At 46.5% G+C, this 23,066-nt stretch overlaps 1 protein-coding gene and 1 long non-coding RNA gene across 2 annotated transcripts; one reads left to right on the forward strand and one right to left on the reverse strand.

Annotated features, from left to right (window-relative positions):
- The first annotated feature begins 8 nt into the window (after window positions 1–8).
- On the forward strand, window positions 9–10,754 carry LOC119271819. Its single transcript, XM_037553489.1, has 4 exons — window positions 9–493; window positions 563–981; window positions 6,633–7,236; window positions 10,180–10,754. The coding sequence occupies exons 1-4, from the start codon at window positions 9–11 to the stop codon at window positions 10,670–10,672; spliced, it is 2,001 nt and encodes a 666-aa protein (XP_037409386.1). The 3' UTR covers window positions 10,673–10,754.
- Window positions 10,755–10,876: 122 nt separating this feature from the next.
- LOC119266845 lies at window positions 10,877–12,631 on the reverse strand. Its single transcript, XR_005132167.1, has 3 exons — window positions 11,626–12,631; window positions 11,303–11,453; window positions 10,877–11,186 (listed from the first exon to the last, which is right to left on the reverse strand). It is a non-coding gene; the product is annotated as an uncharacterized LOC119266845 (long non-coding RNA).
- Between the last annotated feature and the right edge of the window lie 10,435 nt (window positions 12,632–23,066).

Here is a 23,066-nt window from a genome sequence, read left to right on the forward strand (position 1 = left end):
CGGCAACCATGAGCGCGAGGTACCCCGGCGACGCGGCGGCGGCCAACGGTTTCGGCCGCCGCTCGCTGCATGAGTGGGAGGCCTACCTCCTCCACGAGGTCAACTACCCCGCGCCGCCCGACGTACGCGCTCCGTCGCGGTGGAGGCTCGGCGCCGGCGGGGTCCCTGTCCCCCCTCTGCCCGTCCCGGAGACTCCCGCCTACTTCCACGCCGAGATCGAGCGTGCGCGGGCGCTCCCGGAGTACGCCACCGGCAACCACGCGGCGTGGGCGGCATACTTCAGACGCTGGCAGGAGGAGCGGCTCGCCTCCACCAACAATGCGGCGACGCCGCGCGGCCACAACAACAGCGAGGGCTGCCACCTGTGGTGGGGCATCCCGGGCCGCACGCTCAGTGGCGTCCTCACGCACCTCGAGGGCGGCAATGATCCGCCGTTCAAGTACCCGACCGCTCGGAGCGGCGGCGCGTGGCTGCCGAGGAGGATGATGGGATGGTCATCCTCCTCTTCTTCCTCCTCATCCTGATCCTCCTCTCACTCCTCCGGCGCGCCGGCGTTGGTCAGCGTCAAGCCAGAGCCGTCCGAGACGCCGCTCAGTAGGCGCACCCGCGGCGCCGGCCTCGTCATCAACGACGGCGGCCGTGGCTCCTCCTCCTCGGCCCCTCCTCGTCTGGTCAAGCTGAAGAGGGAGCCAGGGCTGGCGACGGTGAAGCCGGAGCCGGGGCTCGCCGCCGTGAAGCCGGAGCCTGCTCTCGCCAAGGAGGCCGACGAAGAAGAGGGCGCCTTGAAGTGGGCGCGCGAGGACTACGCGCGCATGGAGCTGGACCGCCAGCGCCGCGCCCTGGAGGAGATCGCCGAACGCCGCCGCCGTGAAGCAGCGCGCCGGGGCGAGGGGTCGAGCAGCGGCGCCGGCCGTGTCAAGGAGGAGAAGCAGGAGGACGACGCCGGCGACGACTCGCCCTTCTCAGCGCCTACTTCGGCCCGTAGTTTAGGGTTTTTTCCGTCCATTTTATTCGTGTAAAAAACGTCTAAATTTTGCCGAAATATGTCGTGTTTGTTGAAATTTGACCGTGTTTGCTGAAATTTGGCCGAACTGTGGTGACGTCTAGGACCCAAGGCCCGACCTGAGGGCGACGGCTGGGGACGTGCTCGCCCCCACGCCCAAAAAAACACCAGCTCGCCCTCAAGCGACGATTTTCGGCGCGTCTTGGGACGCAACGGCTGGAGATGCTCTTACATGAGGATCCTAGGAAGGGACGCACACCAAGGTAGAACCACCACTGCGGCATGCACGGTCGGCGGCATAGACACAATGGCCCACAATGTCGCCCAATGGCGCCCATCCCGACTGCTCCTCTACACCGCGTCTGAGTGACCACCGCTAGCATGTTGGCAAGCCATGCCCTTGCACCGACACACACTGCGTCCATCCTCTACCTCTAGCAGTATGAATACGCCTCAGCGGGAAGATCCCGCGCACCACATGTTCCAGGAGCTGGCACTGAGATCGATCACAGTGAGAGGCAAAAGACAGGGAGCCGCCACCATATTAGACGTTGGTGGAAGTAGAGATGAGGAGAGGACATGCACTGGATGGAGAGGTGGGTGGCTGGGGACAAGGAGAGGTAAGGAGACGCGGGAGGTAGAGCCATCGCCACAAGGAGCGCCGTGGGCAAATTGACCTCCGGCTTATTAGATCCGGCGGTTCCATACCGTCCTAGTGATACATGCCAATAAAGCTTCTCAAATGACTATCTACGGGAACTCTTTATCACGAGATATTCATCGAAAGAGGTATTCATCCAGAATATACAAAACACAACGAAGATTGGAGTACAAATGACTATCTACGGGAACTCTTTATCACGAGAGAAGTTATACATGGGACTATTATAAAATGCAGTGAGGTGGGTAGTTGCTCAGATTCACGTGCTAACTCCTACTCTACAGGTCTTTAAAAGGAAACATCTTTTTCCTCTCCACATCCATTGATCCCGGATGGACTATAGCGACGATGGACTATAGCGAAGTGGGAGTCGTGCTCGGTGTTTATGGATGGCGATGACACATCTAGGGGGGAATGATGACGATGACACATGTATGCGCTCTCTGCAAGACCCTCTTTGCAGTGGTGTGGGTACTCTTTGTGTGGCACTTAAGTGTTGTGATGGTTTTCGTCCGTTTTTCCATAACCATAATTAACCGAACAATTTAGTTTTCACAAGGTTTTTATCTAATAAACTGAACAACTCTTTTCTTCTTTGCCCGCAAAAAGAAATACTCTTTTCTTCTTAATGAATGCAGGAATCCTGTCATTTAAAAAAAACACCAAAGGTGTACAGCCAAAGCCCAAGAGGGTATATGGGCTCAACGCTCAAGCAGTTCATGATGACTGTGTAATGTGAGTGTTTTTTTTTCGAAACGAGGGGTATGACCCCCGATTTTATTTCAAATATGAAAGGAAACCGATAAAGTGTAACCTGAGTGGTGTGCAGTGGTTGTTGTAACACTTTTTTTCTTGCCAGGTTGTGGCCAATGGAACCTGTCAAATTACCAAACTCGGAAGCAAACTAAGAGGGGATGCACCAAGTGGATGGCGTTCCCCTGAATTCCCTTCTCCTCCCCTCCCTTTATCTGTGATTTCTGAGTTCTTTTAGATCAGTAGTGAAACAATCACCACCAAAAATTCACCCATCTAATAACTTAAGCTCACATTACTGGGGCTAGTGGCGGAGGACGAAACTTTTTTGAGGTGGGACAAACTCTTAAGGATAACTTTTTTTATATGAAACCAAAATGGATAAACACACATTAACAGTGCACACCAATGTTTTTATTTGATCCTAAACAGAATAACCAAATACATAGTGGAAATTTAAACATGATTAAATAGAATAACAAACTAAAACATAAGGATAAGAAAGCATTAGTGGCGTCTACAAGATCTGGGAAATGGCAGTGCCCTTCCCTTCTTTTGACAATCTTCTTAATTTTTGCCAAGATCAGACTTTTGAATATCTCACTATAACACACTGTCAAGTCATTAAGTCAAGCCACCGGACATCTTGCTGCGCAACTCGATCTTGATAATTGTATTATTAAACCATTATCTGAAAATCAAACTATAAAATTTTAAAAAAATTACCTCTACCCTTCATATGTGCATGCCCTTTCCTTCTGGGCGTCAGCGTCATGCACGCGCACCTGCTGGTCGTGACTGTCGCGCCGCCGCTCCTTCTGTCCGGCCGGTGCATGCGAGAGTAACTAGCTAACGAGCGCTTCTTCGGGAGCCTCACAATGATCAGCGCCACTTGGCGTGCTCTCAGCCACCCCGCCATGTGTCGTGCTCTGGGCGCTTCCTCCGGATTTTGTTTTTTCTATTTTTTCGCACATGTTTTCGGCTTTTTAACCGGGCTTTTTCGACGTTTTGGTTTTCACCGGTCTTTCCCAGCTTTTGGACAAAAAAATCGAAAAAAACTTTTTGCATGAAAAAACGTGTTTTTCCCTTCGCGAGAGGCATGATTTTGCTTCTGCGAGAGGCACATTTTTGCTTTCTCGAGAGGCACGACCATGACTCTCGGAAACAAAAAAGAAACGTGTTTTTTTCTTCTTCGAGAAGCACGGTTTTGCTTCCGCGAGAGGCACATTTTTGCTTTCGCGAGAAGCACGACCATGACTCTCGAAAACGAAAAAAAATGCATTTTTCGGTTTTTCTTCTTTCGCTAGAGGCACGGTCTTGCTTTCGCGACGTGCCTCTCTAAAACAAAAAAAGAACATGTTTTCTGGCTTTTTTTTCTTTCGTGAGAGGCACGGTTTTGTTCCCGCGAGAGGCATGATTGTGGTTTCGCGAGAGGCACAGCTGTGCCTCTTCCGGAAAGGGAAAAAAACCATGCTTCCAATTTAGTTTTTTTGTCCGATTCTTTTGTGAAAAAAGGTCGTCAAAACCTATCAACATGGGATATAGTTTTAAAGATCTCAACATGGGGAATCCAACAGTAAAAATGGTTCAAGGTTTGGACACACGGTTTAAAAGATAAAACATTTTGAATAAATGAATCTATGAAAAAAGAAAAACTATCAGGTTGCGACAAGTGGCACGCGTCATTTATCGTAACTTGAGAAAGTGAGAATGATCTTTGCGAGGAGTACTCCACAATTAGTGATTTCGAATGCCTGCTAGGGTTCGTGTCAACCAGTTCGGGCTTTACATGGAGCATGGTGTTCCGTCTCAAAGCGTTGATGGACGACTGGATCGAGCGAGCAAGCTGGTGCATGACGCCGTGACGACCTGCTAGTTGCTACGGACTACAGCCCAATAACTAGCCTAACCCGCGCGGCGGCACGCCGCGCTCGATGATCACTCGCAAAATGTGCAATCTACTGATTCAAGAGTGGATCAGTGCATGCTGATTTAATCTCAGTTTAATATATAAAGACATTGAAGAAATCGAACATATGATGCTATTGAAATGTTGCAAACGTAGGGATACAAAGGTACAAATTAAAAGTAGCACACTTCGGAAGTAAACCAGTTATTCAAACTACATACAGTTCACTGCAAACAGAGAACTGTATATAAAAACACAAACACACTACATAAATAAGCTAGAAGTAGTTGCTAGTGGATTAGATCATTCTAGTATATCCTCCTGAAGGATTGGTGCCTGTGATAAAGTGGTAAAGTGATTTTGCAAAGTCCTGCACACGTCTGACGGGAGGGTGCGCGCCCGTGTATGTGATAATGGGATCGTCGCTATCTGGGCGCTGGGAATACATGCCAAGTGGTAATATATATGGAGTGGTATGATATTCGAAACATTGCCACATATCGTTGCCAACATTTTAGTCTGCCTTATGAATTGACCTTGTTGAGCATTGTTATGTTGGCAAGGATTTTTTTTTCTTCTTCACAAAGTAGTAGTGTCTTTTCTTTCTTTCTTTTTTTTTGTGAGAAAAAAGAGATTTCATTGCTTAACAAATACAACAAATCAATCTTAGAGGGAACCGATCTAAGCCACACCGCAGTGCGCTTGTTGTGATAGTAGTAGTGTCTGCTTGCAGATGATAGTTTATGTTATTATATTGCATATAGTTTATGTTATTATATTGTGTATAGATATTTTTCAGTTGTTGTTGAGTTTTTTCTAATGTTTTTTTTCATATAGGAGTAGTTTTTATAGTAAACGGATGAAGAATGTTGTTTTTTTCATATAGGAGTAGTTTTTATAGTGTTGTGGTAACTATCAGAACATAATACACTTACTGCTTTTAATGGAGAAAAACACCATGTCGTCGTGGCCGCCATCACTCTAGCTGGTTCTTAGTGGCCGGCAAAAGAGAGAACACTTGATTTAACTATAGGGCAAACAAAAGCACACGTGGAACCATCTGATGCCGTGGCTGTAGTTCGATCTTGGCCAAGTAAACAGAGGTAGTAGCAGCAACTTTGACAACACGGCGCGATGGACATGACCTGCCAAGCCCCGGTGGCTTCATTTGCAAAAAACAGTGGCTGCTGTTCTATACCTCGAGGTAGGCGGTTTTGCAGTAACAGAGGCGCACAACCATCACCATGGCTGCAGAGGAGTTTCAAGTGGAAGAGGCGGCAGGGCAGGATGCCGAGAAGGGCAATTCGATCTTCTGCATTTTGGCTGACGAAAATGAAGAACATGGCGTCTAGTGCTAATTGGTTGCAAATCAATTGTTCAGAGTTAGCATATTATAGCACAGCTAAGCAGCATAGTTTGAGTTTATAGTTGTCCTATAGTTGGAATGAAAAGGGCCAGCATTTCACTGGATAGAATTGTTAATGATTTTTCCATAGAAAGTACTAACGAAACTCTAAAGGAAGCCCCAGACTGAAGAGATTTTAGAATGTATTTACAGCACAAGATCTCATTAGCATTTCATATAGACTGGGATTTATTTTAGAAATATATGATTATATATAATAGAAAAACGCCTTAATCATCTAGTTCATTATTATTCAGACTTGCGTGCAGCCTGTAGGTGTAGTGAAAACATAAGTACTGGCAGTAGAAATAGAAATTCATTGTCCAACTTGGGAGAAGTTGTGAAAACTGAAATAGCCTTCCTTAGTGTTCGAATTGAAGAACTTTTCAGAATATAAATTTGAAGATGAATGATAATTATCCCCCGTCAGAATCTTAACTTGAACATTACAAAACATATGGGTAACATTATTTGTAACTTATGTAGTCTGAAACAAATGACAAAGTTAATTATCAAGGGTGCGATTGTTCTATACCCAGTGGTGCTTCCCACATTTACTAAAACATATGTTAACAAAAAAGTATGTTAATGGCAGACTTCATACCAATGAAAATGGAAGTAAATAATTGGTGTATAGAGTGCATTTCATGTCGGGTGATTTCACACCCAACCTAACCAGATTCGGTCTTGCTATTCTAAGAAAGGACCATTCTTATATTATATTAAAGAAGAGATCATCCAATGAACGCAGATTCACCAACCCCATAGAGATTTTTGATTAAAAAAATACGACGTTGCCTATCAATAAAACAAACTAAAAGAAAAAAGTATGCATGGATCAGACAATCGCACAACATGATACTCCCTCTGTTCCGAAATAATTGTCGTTGGACAACTCCAGTACAAATTCAGCCACGTTACGAAATTAACGCACTTTCTCATTTTACCCTCGCGCCGTTCGTCGCTGTCCACTCACTCTTGCTCTCGTCGCCCTCTCTCCCCTTCGCCTCTCTTCTGCCACCACCTCGACCACCTCGCCGGCCACCACCTCACCCAGCTCGCCGGCCACCCACCACATCGGCCAGGAGGCCACCATCTCTCCCCGTCGCCGCCATCTTTCTTCCGCCTCCACTCACACCCGTCGTCCACTCGCACCCCACCCCACATCCGAGGTCAAGCTTTGATGCGCCTACTCTGGATCTGGCGACGGAGGCGGGAGATGGGGAGGAGGCCGTCGCGGTGGTGTGCCTGGACCACGTCCTCAAGCACGCCGGTGGCGCCACGGAGGAGGCCGAGCGCATCCGCCGCTGCCACAACGCCGACGGCGCCATGGAGTACTGGCTCGAGCCGGACGAGCTCGCGGCCCTGCGCCGGGAGGTCGGCGCCGACCCGTACTGGGTGCCGCCAGGGTGGAAGCGCGGAGACCCCGTGTCCGCCGACGGCTACGCGCTCAAGGCAAAGATGCAGGTGGAGGAGCTCAGCAAGGAGCTCGCCGGAGTAAAAAGGTCTCTTTTTTCCCCTTCTCCTGTCATCTTCTCTTGCTCTGCTTGCTTGCTTGGAGCAGTAGACCTTGTAGACATTTGTGCAAGCAGTAGCGGACAGATTTGTGCAAGATTGCTGCTCTTCTCTTCTCTTCTTGTTCTTGGAGCAAGTAGCAGCAGACGGATTTGTGCAAGTAGACTTCAACAAACAGATTGGAGCAGACAGGTTTAGCAGGCAAATTGTTTGGTGCTTGCTTGCTTTAGACAGATAGGTTTAGCACACATTCTTGCATGGCAGACAAACAGGTTGTGCAAAAACACCCCAAAAGCAAGTAGACCTGCTTGCAGTAGCTCTTAGGTGAATTTTGTTTCCTTGGCAAAAAATTCAGTTTACAAAATTTTGCAAATTTTGAATTTGTAATTTTGCAGTACTGTTTTGATTGCAGTAGTTTTTCAGTAGCTTGTTAACTTGCTGATGCTTTCTTAATTTTGTTAATTCTGTACAACTTGCTGATGCTTAGTGTTAATTCTTTACAGCTACTCCACTGAACTACAGTACCGAAGTACTGCTTGAACTACTGCAGCATTGCTTCCAATACAACAGTATTGGAGTATTGCTTCCAATTACTGGAGTAGCAAGTGCAGCAGTAGTGTACTGCTCTTGTTTAGTAGTGTAGGAATTTACTGGGTTATTTGTGCTGAATAAATCTTGTGGGTTTTATTCTGTTTGAGAATCCTAAATCTTGCGGGTATCTATGAACCAAATTCAGCACAGTAGTTTAATTGCACTTTCACTATGTTTTACTGGAGTAGTTGTCATATTCAGATATTTTCTTTCATTCTCTTTATTTATACCATGACTTTGTTCAAAGGTGTTGAAAATCAGGTTTAGTCACGGAAGCCATCCAACAGAATGCATATTTCTCCCCTCAAAAACAAAAGGAAAAAAGAATGTATATTCCCTATTGTTTTTTGTGTGGCTAGGGTTGTTTTTGTGTCCACAAAATAAAACAAATGCTATTACCAGCCAGCCAAAAATGGTCAAGATGGTTACCACTGGTAAACAATCACACACTCAAGCTTAGTTGGGTTGAATCCATGGATTTTTTTAAGTGCCAGCTAGTTATTAGCATTGTTGCAAACTGTTCTGTGTAAAGGAGGTGTCCAGTAATTCACACCGAATTTGTACTCCCATGATCAGTGTTACTGTACAGTAATTCACACCGAATTTGTAAGTGCAAATAGTGCTTGTTTTCAGGAGTAGGATGCTGATCAATGGTGCTTGTTTGGAGTAATTGTTTGCTCTGTAGTGCATTTTTGCTGCAACCTAATCTGTGGAGTATCAAGCTAATTGGAAGAAAGCCAATTGCTTGCTCTGTAGGAACTTTTATGTGCTGGAGTATAGGATTTGCTATTTAGCAAGGCTTGAGTAATTTAGTGTTCTTCACTTCTCCTCTACTCACTTCTCTTCTCTTCAGTAAATTAAATTTAGGAGTAGGAATAGTTAATTAACTAAACTACTCTGCACCTTAGAACTACTCCTGTTAATTAACTGAAAAATCTTTTTTAAGTTAATTAACTTAATTTATTTCTGTTAGGAGTAGGAGTAGTTCTTGGAGTAGGAAGAGGAGCAGTGCAAAGAATTCTCTTCTCTTCTCTTACTCTTCTCTTCTCTACTCTTGCTCTCTTCTCTTCGCTTCGCTTCTCTTCTCTTGGGATTATTATGGATTATGGAGTATCAGAGAGTGATCATACAAATGGAGTAGTAGAAATATACACATACAAATGGAGTATGGAGTAAAAATCATGTTCTGCAGCTAGCTGTTGGTGAAGTGTGATTTTCTCACAATATAAGACATCCGGACTCTATCCTTGGTGGTCGAGCAGCGTTAGCCAACTTTGTCTTGCTGATCTACGGCTGAATAATTATGTTGAAGCTTGCTGCTGTGGTCATGCAACTATTTTCAGGTATGATCTAATGACTCGTCGGAAAGAAACCTGTCACAAAGAGCCTTTTGGCTTAACCCTCGTTACATGTGGCAATTTGGGTAATACTTTGAAATTTTGAATGTGTCCTGGTTGCAATTTCCTGAACCCATACAGGTGCAGAGTACAATGCTTTTTGGTAGAAAACCATTAATAAAAGAATAGACAAATTGTTATTCTATTCTGTTCTACACAAACAGGGGTAATAGAATGAATTGGCTTATTCACATTTCACATTCATTTTAGCTAATCATTCTGCCATTTAGTGCTCCATTCGACTTACAGAGTGCTGCTTGGCCACAAAGAAAGAGAGATATTAAGCAGACTATGGGTCGAAGAGGTTTTCCCCTTGTCATCCTTTTATTTGTTCAAATTGGCCGCTTAAATAAATTCACGAGTACTAGTCTCTTCTGTCCAAATTTTAATGAAGGTTATGCCCTCGATCTCATTGTGCCGGCAGAACCAGTTTAAGCAGAGAGTCCGAGTCCGAGGAGCTCGCCCTGAGGAAGAAGAGATATTCCAGTTTACAATGATTCAGGTACCTGTCACGGTCACCACATCTCCCTGTTTCCTAACATTCCAGCTACCGGCCTATTTTGAACGAATTTCTGCTGTAGAGAGTTGGCGGCTCGTGGGATGGCTACTAGGCAATGCTAATATGCTCCACAGTCCCAGTAGCAAATGGAACATGGACGCCTACTGGATGAACAAGTAACATGCCAGTGATGCATTGCAGGTTTTGCAGCATTGGTGTATCAAACTATTGTTCATACTAGTACTCCTGTTCAATAAAGATGTTTCCAAAATTACAGGAAATCCAAAATTTATTCTGTATACTACTCTAGCAGAAATCCAGCAGAATAATTATAATTACTCTGTGTTCATCCAGCAGAAGAGGGACACACGGAGTAATTATTTTGTCTCTGTGTTCATCCAGCAGAAATCCAAGCAATTCTGATCAAAATCATTGTGCGTATGCAGGAGCAGAAAGGAGCAGCGAGCAGCAGCGGCGGCTGACCTCGAGCTCTCGGTTGGAGTGGAGGGAGACGGCCAGCGAGGGATACGCGGCCAGCGGGGAAGGATTCGGAGCTGCGGCGGAGCAGGCAACCGGTGGGGAAAGGCGGCCGCCGGTGAGGGAGCTCCGGACCGCGGCGAGGGAGCTTTCGATCGCGGCGGGGAAGGGCGACCAGAGGGGATCGAGCTCTCGATTGGAGCGGCGCAGGCAACCGGCGGGGAAGGGCGCCGGAGATGTGGACGACGGAGGAGCCTGGCGAAGGGGAGGAGCGACGGAGTCCTGGCGGAGGGAAGGAGCAACGGAGGAAGACGACGGCCCGTGCGATTTCAAGTTGGTGGGTGGGGGAGGGGCAGTTTGGTAATTTCACTCGTTTTCACCTGGTCGGAAAACCCCTCCAACGACAATTATTTCGGAACGAAGGGAGTATATTTGAGTGAGCATGAACCTCAATACAAATAGAAAAGAAAGAACATGAACAGTAAAATCATATCTCCGCTCAATTTTTTTATTCCAATGGATAGCAAGTAAATCTGCTTACTTATGCAATTATGTTCCTTTAAAAATTAATGGATCAGAAAATTTAAGCAAGTAAAACCTGAAAAGCCTTCTTTTCTTGTCCCATCTCGTTTAACTTCCGTCTCATAAGCACCTGAAAATGGTTTCATCTCCGCGTTCAGTAATTTAAATTTGAAAGGGTATAATTAAATGTCCAGATGGAACAAAGAGCAGAATAACAGAGCACAATTTTGACTATTAGAATCATATATGTCAGTTGTGGTTACCTTTGAACATGAAGTTACAATGGATGGAGGAATGAAGATTATTCAGAACATAGGTCTAGCCAGACAAGTTGTAAATTCGCATATGAACAATTACAATAGTACCATCCCGAAGTCCTTCATTTAGATCTTGCAGCTCCATATCCAGTTTTTCCTGAAGAATCAGTGTTCTCTTACCTTTTCTTCAACTTCACCTGAAGAATCAGAGAAAGTGTCAAGAATACATGGTATTGTTTCAAGTAAATTCACAATTCGAGTGTTCCTACTTCACAATCTGGACCTAGATCGTCTATAAGCAATTAAGCATGACCTTAACAGTGCAGGTTGATGATGCAGTCCATTTATGCAGGAGTGGAGAACTTCTGACGTGTTACATCAGCTTCCAACTGTTGAATCTTCAATATAAAGGTAGTAAGTCCACATTCTGCTCGGGGAAAAAAAATCCAAGATCCCAACGGTTGCTGCAACAACAAAAATTTGTCATCGATATGGTGTGCATCATGTTAAATCGAGTCACCAAATAAAAAGAATTAACTCTACCAAATCGACCTAAAATTTTCCTACATAACCAATTTCAGGCTAACACGCGGCAAATGGAAAACAGTTAAGAGTGTACATTTTAGGATAACATACCTCTCCTGCTTCCCACTCCAGCAGCACAGTCCTCCTCAGTACCAACCATATGCAAATGCCCCAATCTTCCACCAACTCAGCAACTCCCATAAACCACCTTACCACCCAGCAAAACCAGGGCAAAATCGCCTCAAATGGTGCAGTTACAATTCAGTCAAGTGACCCAAACAATTAGCTCCTTGATTTCCAGTATCTCATAGCCTTCACAAACATCCATTGCTCGTACTCGTGTACACGCGGCAGACTTACTAACCAACAACTAATTAAAGCAATCGATCAACCGGCAATATCCCGTAATATGTTTCTGACTCAGTTAATTGAATTGTAGGAAAGAGAATGGAGAGGCAAGAAGTACTTAATGTTTTTGTTAAGGAACGGAGGAGGGGAAGAGGGCCTGCGAGGACCGGATAGCGGAGACCGGCTGGGGAGCCAGAGACCGACGGAGGCAGCGCTCTCGGCTCGAGCCCTTCCTTCAGCTAGCTAGAGAAGTGAAAGAAGAGGGAGGGAGCATCGGGTGGTGTTTCGAGGATCCCTCCATGGATGCCTGCTTCTGGTTGTTGGGCTCGTGAAGCCATGGACTTCGGCGAAGAACCTTGGACCCGTCCCAACCTCGTCCGCCAGGTAGGTCCTGGGGTGGCCACCCTCAGGGCGTCAGGGAAGATGGCGCATGGTGAGTCAGGCTGGAGCGTGCTCGCTATCGTGGGCGGCGGAGCCCCCGGCCGTTGCACGCGGGGTGCGGGCGGCGCACGTTGGGTCGGCCTAGGCATCGGCGGCGCGGAGAACCCAGCGGCGCCAAGATGACCATAACGGTGAGGCCCGCTTGACATCGGCCGTGTCGTGGTTGGGCTGGACTTGGAAGATGGCGAGGGGATCTGGGCGGCCAGAGGGGATGAGGTGCTGGGCGGCGAGATGGACACGGCGGCTCGACGCAGCCCCTCCCATGTACGCCTCTGGAGGCAGATCGATGGAGCCGTCCCTCTGCGGTCGTGCCCTGTCCTTATGCATAGGCGAAGTTGGGTCTCTTTCTTATATAGGGATCTGTTGGGCGGTGGTGTGGAGGCGGTGCGGCGGAGGCGGTGGGGATAAGTGGCGGGCGGCGGCCTGCTGGAGCCTTCTCGAGAGAGGAAGAGACGTCTCGAGCCAGCCAACTCCAATTATAAAAGGGAGAAAAATCAGCTAGCCACCACGGGTTGCATGCATGTGAGGAGATGGAGGCCACCCCCGGACAGAACGGACGGTTGACCGGGAAATGAAATTTGCAAGGAAATAGCAACGCGAACCCATGGGTGTACCCAGCAAATCCCCCACTATTTAGCGTGTCTTCACCCTATTGGTCCGGTTTTCACTGATTGAAAAAAGTCAAAAAACCCAGGTAAATTAAACCTGGCTAGGTTTAGTATATGTATAATGTGTCCAGATGGGTACCATGTTCAATCACGGCCGGATAAAACGCTTCACGGCGACTTTTAAGCGGATTTTTTTCCAGCGATCGACCAGATATGTTTACATGTATACGCAAACAAAAATCGGCAAAAATCAAGGTAGGGCGAGCGCCCAACCTCGCGAGCTCTCTGTTGGAATTTTGCTAGTAGGCCTTTGGCCCAAAGCCCAACTAAAATTCTGAAATTTTCTTGGCCCATTCATGCACACATGTGAGTGGAGTGAGTGAGGCTAAAGTTTAGTCCCACCCCAGAAGTTGAGAGAGAGTTGCACCTTTTTATAAGGTGAGCTCTTCTACCACTTGTATGAGCATGAGAAAAGGAGACCTACACGCGCGCTCCTCCTCCTCGCTCGCCTCGCCACGTTGTCTATATTTTTGCTGCATGGAAAAATTAATGAGTCATTAATTAATAATTTACGGACGCGTTAATTACTGAACCGCTTTCGATTCTTTTGGATCGTGACGACTCGGACGTGGGGTTTACTCTCACGACCTACCCGGCCCGCACTATATAGTCAGGCAGACGTCTACCCTAGCCGATGCCGCTTCGTATGGTTTCTCACCATCATTCCAGATCATTGCGCCGCCAAGCAAGTCTTCTCCATCCCTCCTTCCGGCGTGCACCGCGAGAAGGGACAGCAGGCCTCCGGAACCCCGCCTCTAGTGATCTTGTACGGGAGAGGGCCGATCAGGTTTTTGGGGAGCGCACTCGCGCGACTGCTGGCAGCGACGACTTCGCGAACGACGACTTCTTCCCTGACCTCGGCAACCTCGTCCTCGACGACATGGGCGACAACATCAACGTCGGCAGTGCTACACCCGCTGCACCGTATGTGATTCTATCCTTCCTGTTCGAGATCGTGGTATAATTCATGCTTCTAGTATGTGCCCTAGATGTGATATGTTCATCTGCTATGCTAGTTCGCATGATTAGTTTAATCTCTGCTGCTGTGGTCATGATTTATTTTCTGTTTATTCGGATTAAATCTCGTAGTAATTTGCTCATCTTTCCAACAATCCAAAAACCGAATTATAGGCAATTTACTCCGAGTGGTTTTGCTGCGCATCTGAAGCCGCCTGCCTTTAAGGGGGCGCAATATAAGAGGTGGCACACGAGAGCAGTCTACTGGTTTCAGACCATGGGCTGCTATGATGCCACCAAAGGCAAGCGTGAGGGCGATCTTAATCCAGCACAGCTGGAAGCTTTTGAGAAGATTGATACCCTCTTTAAAGGCGCTCTTCTGAGTGTTCTTGATGACTCCATTGTGGATTCGTAAATGTCGTTTGACAACGGCAAGGACATGTGGGCTGCGCTCGAGGCCAAGTTTGGTGCCTCGGACGCCGACAGCGAGTTGTACGTCATGGAGCAATTCTATGACTACAAGATGACCGATGAGTGCCCTGTTGTACAACAGGCTCATGAGATACAGTCGCTCGCAAAAGAACTTGAGTACTTCAAGTGTGTGTTGCCGGACAAATTTGTTGCCGGAGGCATTATTGCCAAGCTTCCACCTTCGTGGAACAATTTTGCTACTTCCCTGAAACACAAGAGACATGAGTTTTCCGTTGTGGATCTCATTGGTACTCTTGATGTTGAAGAGAAGACGAGAGCAAAGGACACACGTGCTCGAGTTGCTGAGGGAGAACTAGTAGAAAAAGGGTCAAACGTGAAGCATATTAGTGCCGGTTTGTATTTGAGCCGGCACTAATGTATACATTAGTGCCGGTTCCAACGGCTAGCCGGGCCGCTTTCATTAGTACCGGTTCATGGCGAACCTTTAGCACCGGTTCGTGCCACGAACCGGTACTAATGAGAGTGGTGGCAGGATGTTGTCAGACTGGGGCCCCTCCAGCCCCTTTAGTACCGGTTCTTGGCACGAACCGGTACTAAAGGTCGTCCTACATAAACCCTTCGTCCACCCGAGCTCGCTCTGTTCTTCCCCTTTCCCCTCTCCTCTCTCTGTTCTTCCCCTCTTCCTCTCGAGCTCATCACACATTTTGCCCAAAAGTTTTCAAGATTTGAAGGCCCCCATCCATTCAAATGATTACAAAGGTTAGCAACTTTGTCCTTTCATCTCTCATTGCTAGATTAGCTGTTGCAATGCTTTATATGTTGGAAATATGCCCTAGAGGCAATAATAAAAGGATTATTATTATATTTCCTTGTTCATGATAATTGTCTTTTATTCATGCTATAATTGTGTTATCCGGAAATCGTAATACATGCGTGAATACATAGACACCAACATGTCCCTAGTAAGCCTCTAGTTGACTAGCTAGGTTGATCAACAGATAGTCATGGTTTCCTGACTATGGACATTGGATGTCATTGATAACGAGATCACATCATTAGGAGAATGATGTGATGGACAAGACCCAATCCTAAACATAGCACAAGATCGTATAGTTCGTTTGTTAGAGTTTTTCCAATGTCAAGTATCTTTTCCTTAGACATGAGATCGTGTAACTCCCGGATATCGTAGGAGTGCTTTGGGTGTACCAAACGTCACAACGTAACTGGGTGACTATAAAGGTATACTACGGGTATCTCCGAAAGTGTCTGTTGGGTTGACACGGATCAAGACTGGGATTTGTCACTCCGTATGACGGAGAGGTGTCTCTGGGCCCACTCGGTAATGCATCATCACAATGAGCTCAAAAGTGACCAAGTGTCTGGTCACGGGATAATGCATTACGGTACGAGTAAAGTGACTTGCCGGTAACAAGATTGAACGAGGTATTGGGATACCGACGATTGAATCTCGGGCAAGTAACGTACCGATTGACAAAGGGAATTGTATACGGGGTTGCTTGAATCCTCGACATCGTGGTTCATCCGATGAGATCATCGAGGAGCATGTGGCAGCCAACATGGGTATCCAGATCCCGCTGTTGGTTATTGACCGGAGAGCCATCTCGGTCATGTCTACATGTCTCCCGAACCCGTAGGGTCTACACACTTAAGATTCGGTGACGCTAGGGTTGTAGAGATATAATATGCAGTAACCCGAAAGTTGTTTGGAGTCCCGGATGAGATCCCGGACGTCACGAAGAGTTCCGGAATGGTCCCGAGGTGAAGAATTATATATAGGAAGTGCAGTTTCGGCCATCGGGAGAGTTTCGGGGGTCACCGGTATTGTACCAGGACCACCGGAAGGGTCCCGGGGGTCCACCTGGTGGGGCCACCCATCCCGGAGGGCCCCATGGGCCAAAGTAGGGAGGGGAACCAGCCCATAGTGGGCTGGTGCGCCCCCCTTGGCCCACCCCATGCGCCTAGGGTTGGGAACCCTAGGGTGGGGGGGGGGGCGCCCCACCTGGCTTGGGGGGCACTCCACCCCTTGGCCACCGCCCCCTAGGAGATCCCATCTTCTAGGGCCGGCGTACCCCCCTAGGGGGCCTATATAAAGGGGGGGGGAGGGGGCAGCCGCACCCTTGAGTCTTGGCGCCTCCCTCTCCCCTGCTACACCTCTCCCTCTCGTAGTAGAACGGCGAAGCCCTGCTGCGGTGACCCCTGCATCCACCACCACGCTGTCGTGCTGCTGGATCTTCATCAACCTCTCCTCCCCCTTGCTGGATCAAGAAGGAGGAGACGTCACGCTGACCGTACGTGTGTTGAACACGGAGGTGCCGTCCGTTCGGCGCTAGGATCTCCGGTGATTTGGATCACGTCGAGTACGACTTCCTCATCCCCGTTCTTTGAACGCTTCCGCGCGTGATCTACAAAGGTATGTAGATGCAATCCGATCACTCGTTGCTAGATGAACTCATAGATGGATCTTGGTGAAACCGTAGGAAAAGTTTTGTTTTCTGCAACGTTCCCCAACAGTGGCATCAGAGCTAGGTCTATGCGTAGTTCTCTTTGCATGAGTAGAACACAATTTGTTGTGGGCGTAGATGTTGTCAACTTTCTTGCCGCTACTAGTCTTATTTTGCTTCAGCAGTATTGTGGGATGAAGCGGCCTGGACCAACCTTACACGTACGCTTACGTGAGACCGGTTCCACCGACTAACATGCACTAGTTGCATAAGGTGGCTGGCGGGTGTCTGCCTCTCCCACTTTAGTTGGAGCGGATTCGATGAAAAGGGTCCTTATGAAGGGTAAATAGAAGTTGACAAATCATGTTGTGGCTTTCACGTAGGTAAGAAAACATTCTTGCTAGAACCCTATTGCAGCCACGTAAAACTTGCAACAACAATTAGAGGACGTCTAACTTGTGTTTGCAGCAAGTGTTTTGTGATGTGATATGGCCAAAGTTGTGATGAATGATGAATGATATATATGTGATGTATGAGATGTTCATGCTGTTGTAATAGGAATCACGACTTGCATGTCGATGAGTATGACAACCGGCAGGAGCCATAGGAGTTGTCTTTATTTTTTGTATGACCTGCGTGTCATTGAGAAACGCCATGTAAATTACTTTACTTTATTGCTAAACGTGTTAGCCATAGTAGTAGAAGTAATAGTTGGCGAGCAACTTCATGGAGACACGATGATGGAGATCATGATGATGGAGATCATGGTGTCATGCCGGTGACAAGATGATCATGGAGCCCCAAGATGGAGATCAAAGGAGCTATGTGATATTGGCCATATCATGTCACTATTATTATTTGATTGCATGTGATGTTTATCATGTTTTTGCATCTTGTTTACTTAGAACGACGGTAGTAAATAAGATGATCCCTCATAATAATTTCAGGAAAGTGTTCCTCCTAACTGTGCACCGTTGCGACAGTTCGTTGTTTCGAAGCACCACGTGATGATCGGGTGTGATAGATTCCAACGTTCACATACAACGGGTGTAAGACAGATTTACACATGCAAACACTTAGGTTGACTTGACGAGCCTAGCATGTACAGACATGGCCTCGGAACACAGAAGACCGAAAGGTCGAGCATCAGTCATATAGAAGATACGATCAACATGAAGATGTTCACCGATGTTGACTAGTCCGTCTCACGTGATGATCGGACACGGCCTAGTTAACTCGGATCATGTTATACTTAGATGACTGGAGGGATGTCTATCTGAGTGGGAGTTCATTGAATAATTTGATTTAGATGAACTTAATTATCATGAACTTAGTCTAAAGTCTTTACAACATGTATTGTAGATCAAATGGCCAACGTTGTCCTCAACTTCAACGCGTTCCTAAAGAAAACCAAGCTGAAAGACGATGGCAGCAACTACACGGACTGGGTCCGGAACCTAAGGATCATCCTCATAGCTGCCAAGAAAGATTATGTCCTACAAGCACCGCTAGGTGACGCACCTGTTCTCCCTGCAGAACAAGACGTTATGAACGCTTGGCAGACACGTACTGATGATTACTCCCTCGTTCAGTGCGGCATGCTTTACAACTTAGAACCGGGGCTCCAAAAGCGTTTTGAGAGACACGGAGCATATGAGATGTTCGAAGAGCTGAAAATGGTTTTTCAAGCTCATGTCCGGGTCGAGAGATATGAAGTCTCCGACAAGTTCTTCAGCTGTAAGATGGAGGAAAATAGTTCTGTCAGTGAGCACATACTCACTATGTCAGCGTTACATAACCGCTTGACTCAGCTGGGAGTTAATTTCCCGGATGACGCGGTCATTGACAGAATCCTTCAGTCGCTTCCACTGAGCTACAAGAGCTTTGTGATGAACTTCAATATGCAGGGGATGGAAAAGACCATTCCTGAAGTATTTGCAATGCTGAAATCAGCAGAGGTAGAAGTCAAAAAGGAACATCAAGTGTTGATGGTGAATAAAACCACTAAGTTCAAGAAAGGCAAGGGTAAGAAAAACTTCAAGAAGGACGGCAAGGGAGTTGCCGCGCCCGGCAAGCAAGCTGCCGAGAAGAAGCCAAAGAATGGACCCAAGCCCGAGACTGAGTGCTTTTATTGCAAGGAAAGTGGTCACTGGAAGCGGAACTGTCCCAAATACTTAGCAGACAAGAAGGTCGGCAAAACGAAAGGTATATGTGATATACATGTAATTGATGTGTACCTTACCAGTACTCGTAGTAGCTCCTGGGTATTTGATACCGGTGCAGTTGCTCACATTTGTAACTCAAAGCAGGAGCTGCAGAATAAGCGGAGACTGGCGAAGGACGAGGTGACGATGCGCGTCGGGAATGGTTCCAAGGTCGATGTGATCGCCGTCGGCACGCTACCTCTACATTTACCTACGGGATTAGTTTTGAACCTCAATAATTGTTATTTAGTGCCAAGTTTGAGCATGAACATTGTATCAGGATCTCATTTAATACGAGATGGCTACTCATTTAAATCCGAGAATAATGGTTGTTCTATTTATATGAGAGATATGTTTTATGGTCATGCTCCGATGGTGAATGGTTTATTCTTAATGAATCCCGAGCGTAATGCTACACATATTCATAGTGTGAGTACCAAAAGATGTAAGGTTGATAATGATAGTCCCACATACTTGTGGCACTACCGCCTTGGTCACATAGGTGTCAAATGCATGAAGAAGCTCCATGCAGATGGACTTTTAGAGTCTCTTGATTACGAATCATTTGACACATGCGAACCATGCCTCATGGGTAAAATGACCAAGACTCCGTTCTCAGGAACAATGGAGCGAGCAACCAACTTATTGGAAATCATACATACTGATGTGTGCGGTCCAATGAGTGTTGAGGCTCGCGGTGGTTATCGTTATGTTCTCACCCTCACTGATGACTTGAGTAGATATGGGTATGTCTACTTAATGAAACACAAGTCTGAGACCTTTGAAAGGTTCAAGGAATTTCAGAGTGAGGTTGAGAATCACGTGACAGGAAAATCAAGTTCCTGCGATCAGATCATGGAGGAGAATACTTGAGTCAGAATTTGGCACACACTTAAGAAAATGTGGAATAGTTTCACAACTCACGCCGCCTGGAACACCTCAGCGTAATGGTGTGTCCGAACGTCGTAATCGCACTCTATTAGATATGGTGCGATCTATGATGTCTCTTACCGATTTACCGCTTTCTTTTTGGGGCTATGCTTTAAGACTGCCGCATTCACTTTAAATAGGGCTCCGTCAAAATCCGTTGAGACGACACCGTATGAGTTATGGTTTGGGAAGAAACCTAAGCTGTCGTTTCTAAAAGTTTGGGGATGCGATGCTTATGTCAAGAAACTTCAACCTGAAAAGCTCGAACCCAAGTCAGAAAAATGCATCTTCATAGGATACCCTAAAGAAACTATTGGGTATACCTTCTACCTCAGATCCGAAGGCAAGATCTTTGTTGCCAAGAATGGATCCTTTCTAGAGAAGGAGTTTCTCTCGAAAGAAGTAAGTGGGAGGAAAGTAGAACTTGATGAAATATCACCTCTTGAACCGGAAAGTGGCGCAACTCAGGAAAATGTTCCTGTGGTGCCTGCACCAATTAGAGAGGAAGTTAATGATGATGATCAAGATACTTCTGATCAAGCTCCTACTGAAATTCGAAGGTCCACAAGGACACGTTCCGCACCAGAATGGTACGGCAACCCTGTCTTGGAAATCATGTTGTTAGACAATGGTGAACCTTCGAACTATGAAGAAGCAATGGCGGGCCCGGATTCTGACAAATGGCTGGAAGCCATGAAATCCGAGATAGGATCCATGTATGAAAACGAAGTATGGACTTTGACTGACTTGCCCGTTGAGCGGCGAGCCATAGAAAATAAATGGATCTTTAAGAAGAAGACAGACGCGGATGGTAATGTGACCATCTATAAAGCTCGGCTTGTCGCTAAGGGTTATCGACAAGTTCAAGGGGTTGACTACGATGAGACTTTCTCACCGGTAGCGAAGCTGAAGTCCGTCCGAATCATGTTAGCAATTGCCGCATTCTATGATTATGAGATATGGCAAATGGACGTCAAAACGGCATTCCTTAATGGTTTCCTTAAGGAAGAATTGTATATGATGCAGCCAGAAGGTTTTGTCGATCCTAAGAATGCTGACAAGGTGTGCAAGCTCCAACGCTCGATTTATGGGCTGGTGCAAGCATCTCGGAGTTGGAACATTCGCTTTGATGAGATGATCAAAGCGTTTGGGTTTATGCAGACTTATGGAGAAGCCTGCGTTTACAAGAAAGTGAGTGGGAGCTCTGTAGCATTTCTCATATTATATGTAGATGACATACTTTTGATGGGAAATGATATAGAGCTTTTGGACAGCATTAAGGCCTACTTGAATAAGAGTTTTTCAATGAAGGACCTTGGAGAAGCTGCTTATATATTAGGCATCAAGATCTATAGAGATAGATCAAGACGCCTCATAGGTCTTTCACAAAGCACATACCTTGATAAGATATTGAAGAAGTTCAATATGGAGTAGTCTAAGAAGGGGTTCTTGCCTGTGTTGCAAGGTATAAAATTGAGCTCAGCTCAATGTCCGACCACGGCAGAAGATATAGAAGAGATGAGTGTCATCCCCTATGCCTCAGCCATAGGTTCTATTATGTATGCCATGCTGTGTACCAGACCTGATGTAAACCTTGCCGTAAGTTTGGTAGGTAGGTACCAAAGTAATCCCGGCAAGGAACACTAGACAGCGGTCAAGAATATCCTGAAGTACCTGAAAAGGACTAAGGAAATGTTTCTCGTTTATGGAGGTGACGAAGAGCTCGTTGTAAAGGGTTACGTCAATGCTAGCTTCGACACAGATCTGGATGACTCTAAGTCACAAACCGGATACGTGTATATTTTGAATGGTGGGGTAGTAAGCTGGTGCAGTTGCAAGCAGAGCGTCATGGCGGGATCTACATGTGAAGCGGAGTACATGGCAGCCTCGGAGGCAGCGCATGAAGCAATTTGGGTGAAGGAGTTCATCATCGACCTAGGAGTCATACCCAATGCGTCAGGGCCAATCAAGCTCTTCTGTGACAACACTAGAGCTATTGCACTTGCCAAGGAGCCCAGGTTTCACAAGAAGACCAGGCACATCAAGCGTCGCTTCAACTCCATTCGTGAAAATGTTCAAGATGGAGACATAGATATTTGTAAAGTACATACGGACCTGAATGTAGCAGATCCGTTGACTAAACCTCTCCCTAGAGCAAAACATGATCAACACCAGAATTCCATGGGTGTTCGATTCATCACAATGTAACTAGATTATCGACTCTAGTGCAAGTGGGAGACTGTTGGAAATATGCCCTAGAGGCAATAATAAAAGGATATTATTATATTTCCTTGTTCATGATAATTGTCTTTTATTCATGCTATAATTGTGTTATCCGGAAATCGTAATACATGTGTGAATACATAGACACCAACATGTCCCTAGTAAGCCTCTAGTTGACTAGCTCGTTGATCAACAGATAGTCATGGTTTCCTGACTATGGACATTGGATGTCATTGATAACGAGATCACATCATTAGGAGAATGATGTGATGGACAAGATCCAATCCTAAACATAGCACAAGATCATATAGTTCGTTTGCTAGAGTTTTTCCAATGTCAAGTATCTTTTCCTTAGACCATGAGATCGTGTAACTCCCGGATACCGTAGGAGTGCTTTGGATGTACCAAACGTCACAACGTAACTGGGTGACTATAAAGGTATACTACGGGTATCTCCGAAAGTGTCTGTTGGGTTGACACGGATCAAGACTGGGATTTTTCACTCCGTATGACGGAGAGGTATCTCTGGGCCCACTCGGTAATGCATCATCACAATGAGCTCAAAAGTGACCAAGTGTCTGGTCACGGGATCATGCATTATGGTACGAGTAAAGTAACTTGCCGGTAACGAGATTGAACGAGGTATTGGGATACCGACGATTGAATCTCGAGCAAGTAACATACCGATTGACAAAGGGAATTGTATACGGGGTTGCTTGAATCCTCGACATCGTGGTTCATCCGATGAGATCATCGAGGAGCATGTGGGAGCCAACATGGGTATCCAGATCCCGTTGTTGGTTATTGACCGGAGAGCCATCTCGATCATGTCTACATGTCTCCCGAACCCGTAGGGTCTACACACTTAAGGTTCGGTGACGCTAGGG

This window comes from Triticum dicoccoides, chromosome 3A, assembly GCF_002162155.2.
Source record: "Triticum dicoccoides isolate Atlit2015 ecotype Zavitan chromosome 3A, WEW_v2.0, whole genome shotgun sequence".
Lineage (NCBI taxonomy): Eukaryota > Viridiplantae > Streptophyta > Magnoliopsida > Poales > Poaceae > Triticum > Triticum dicoccoides.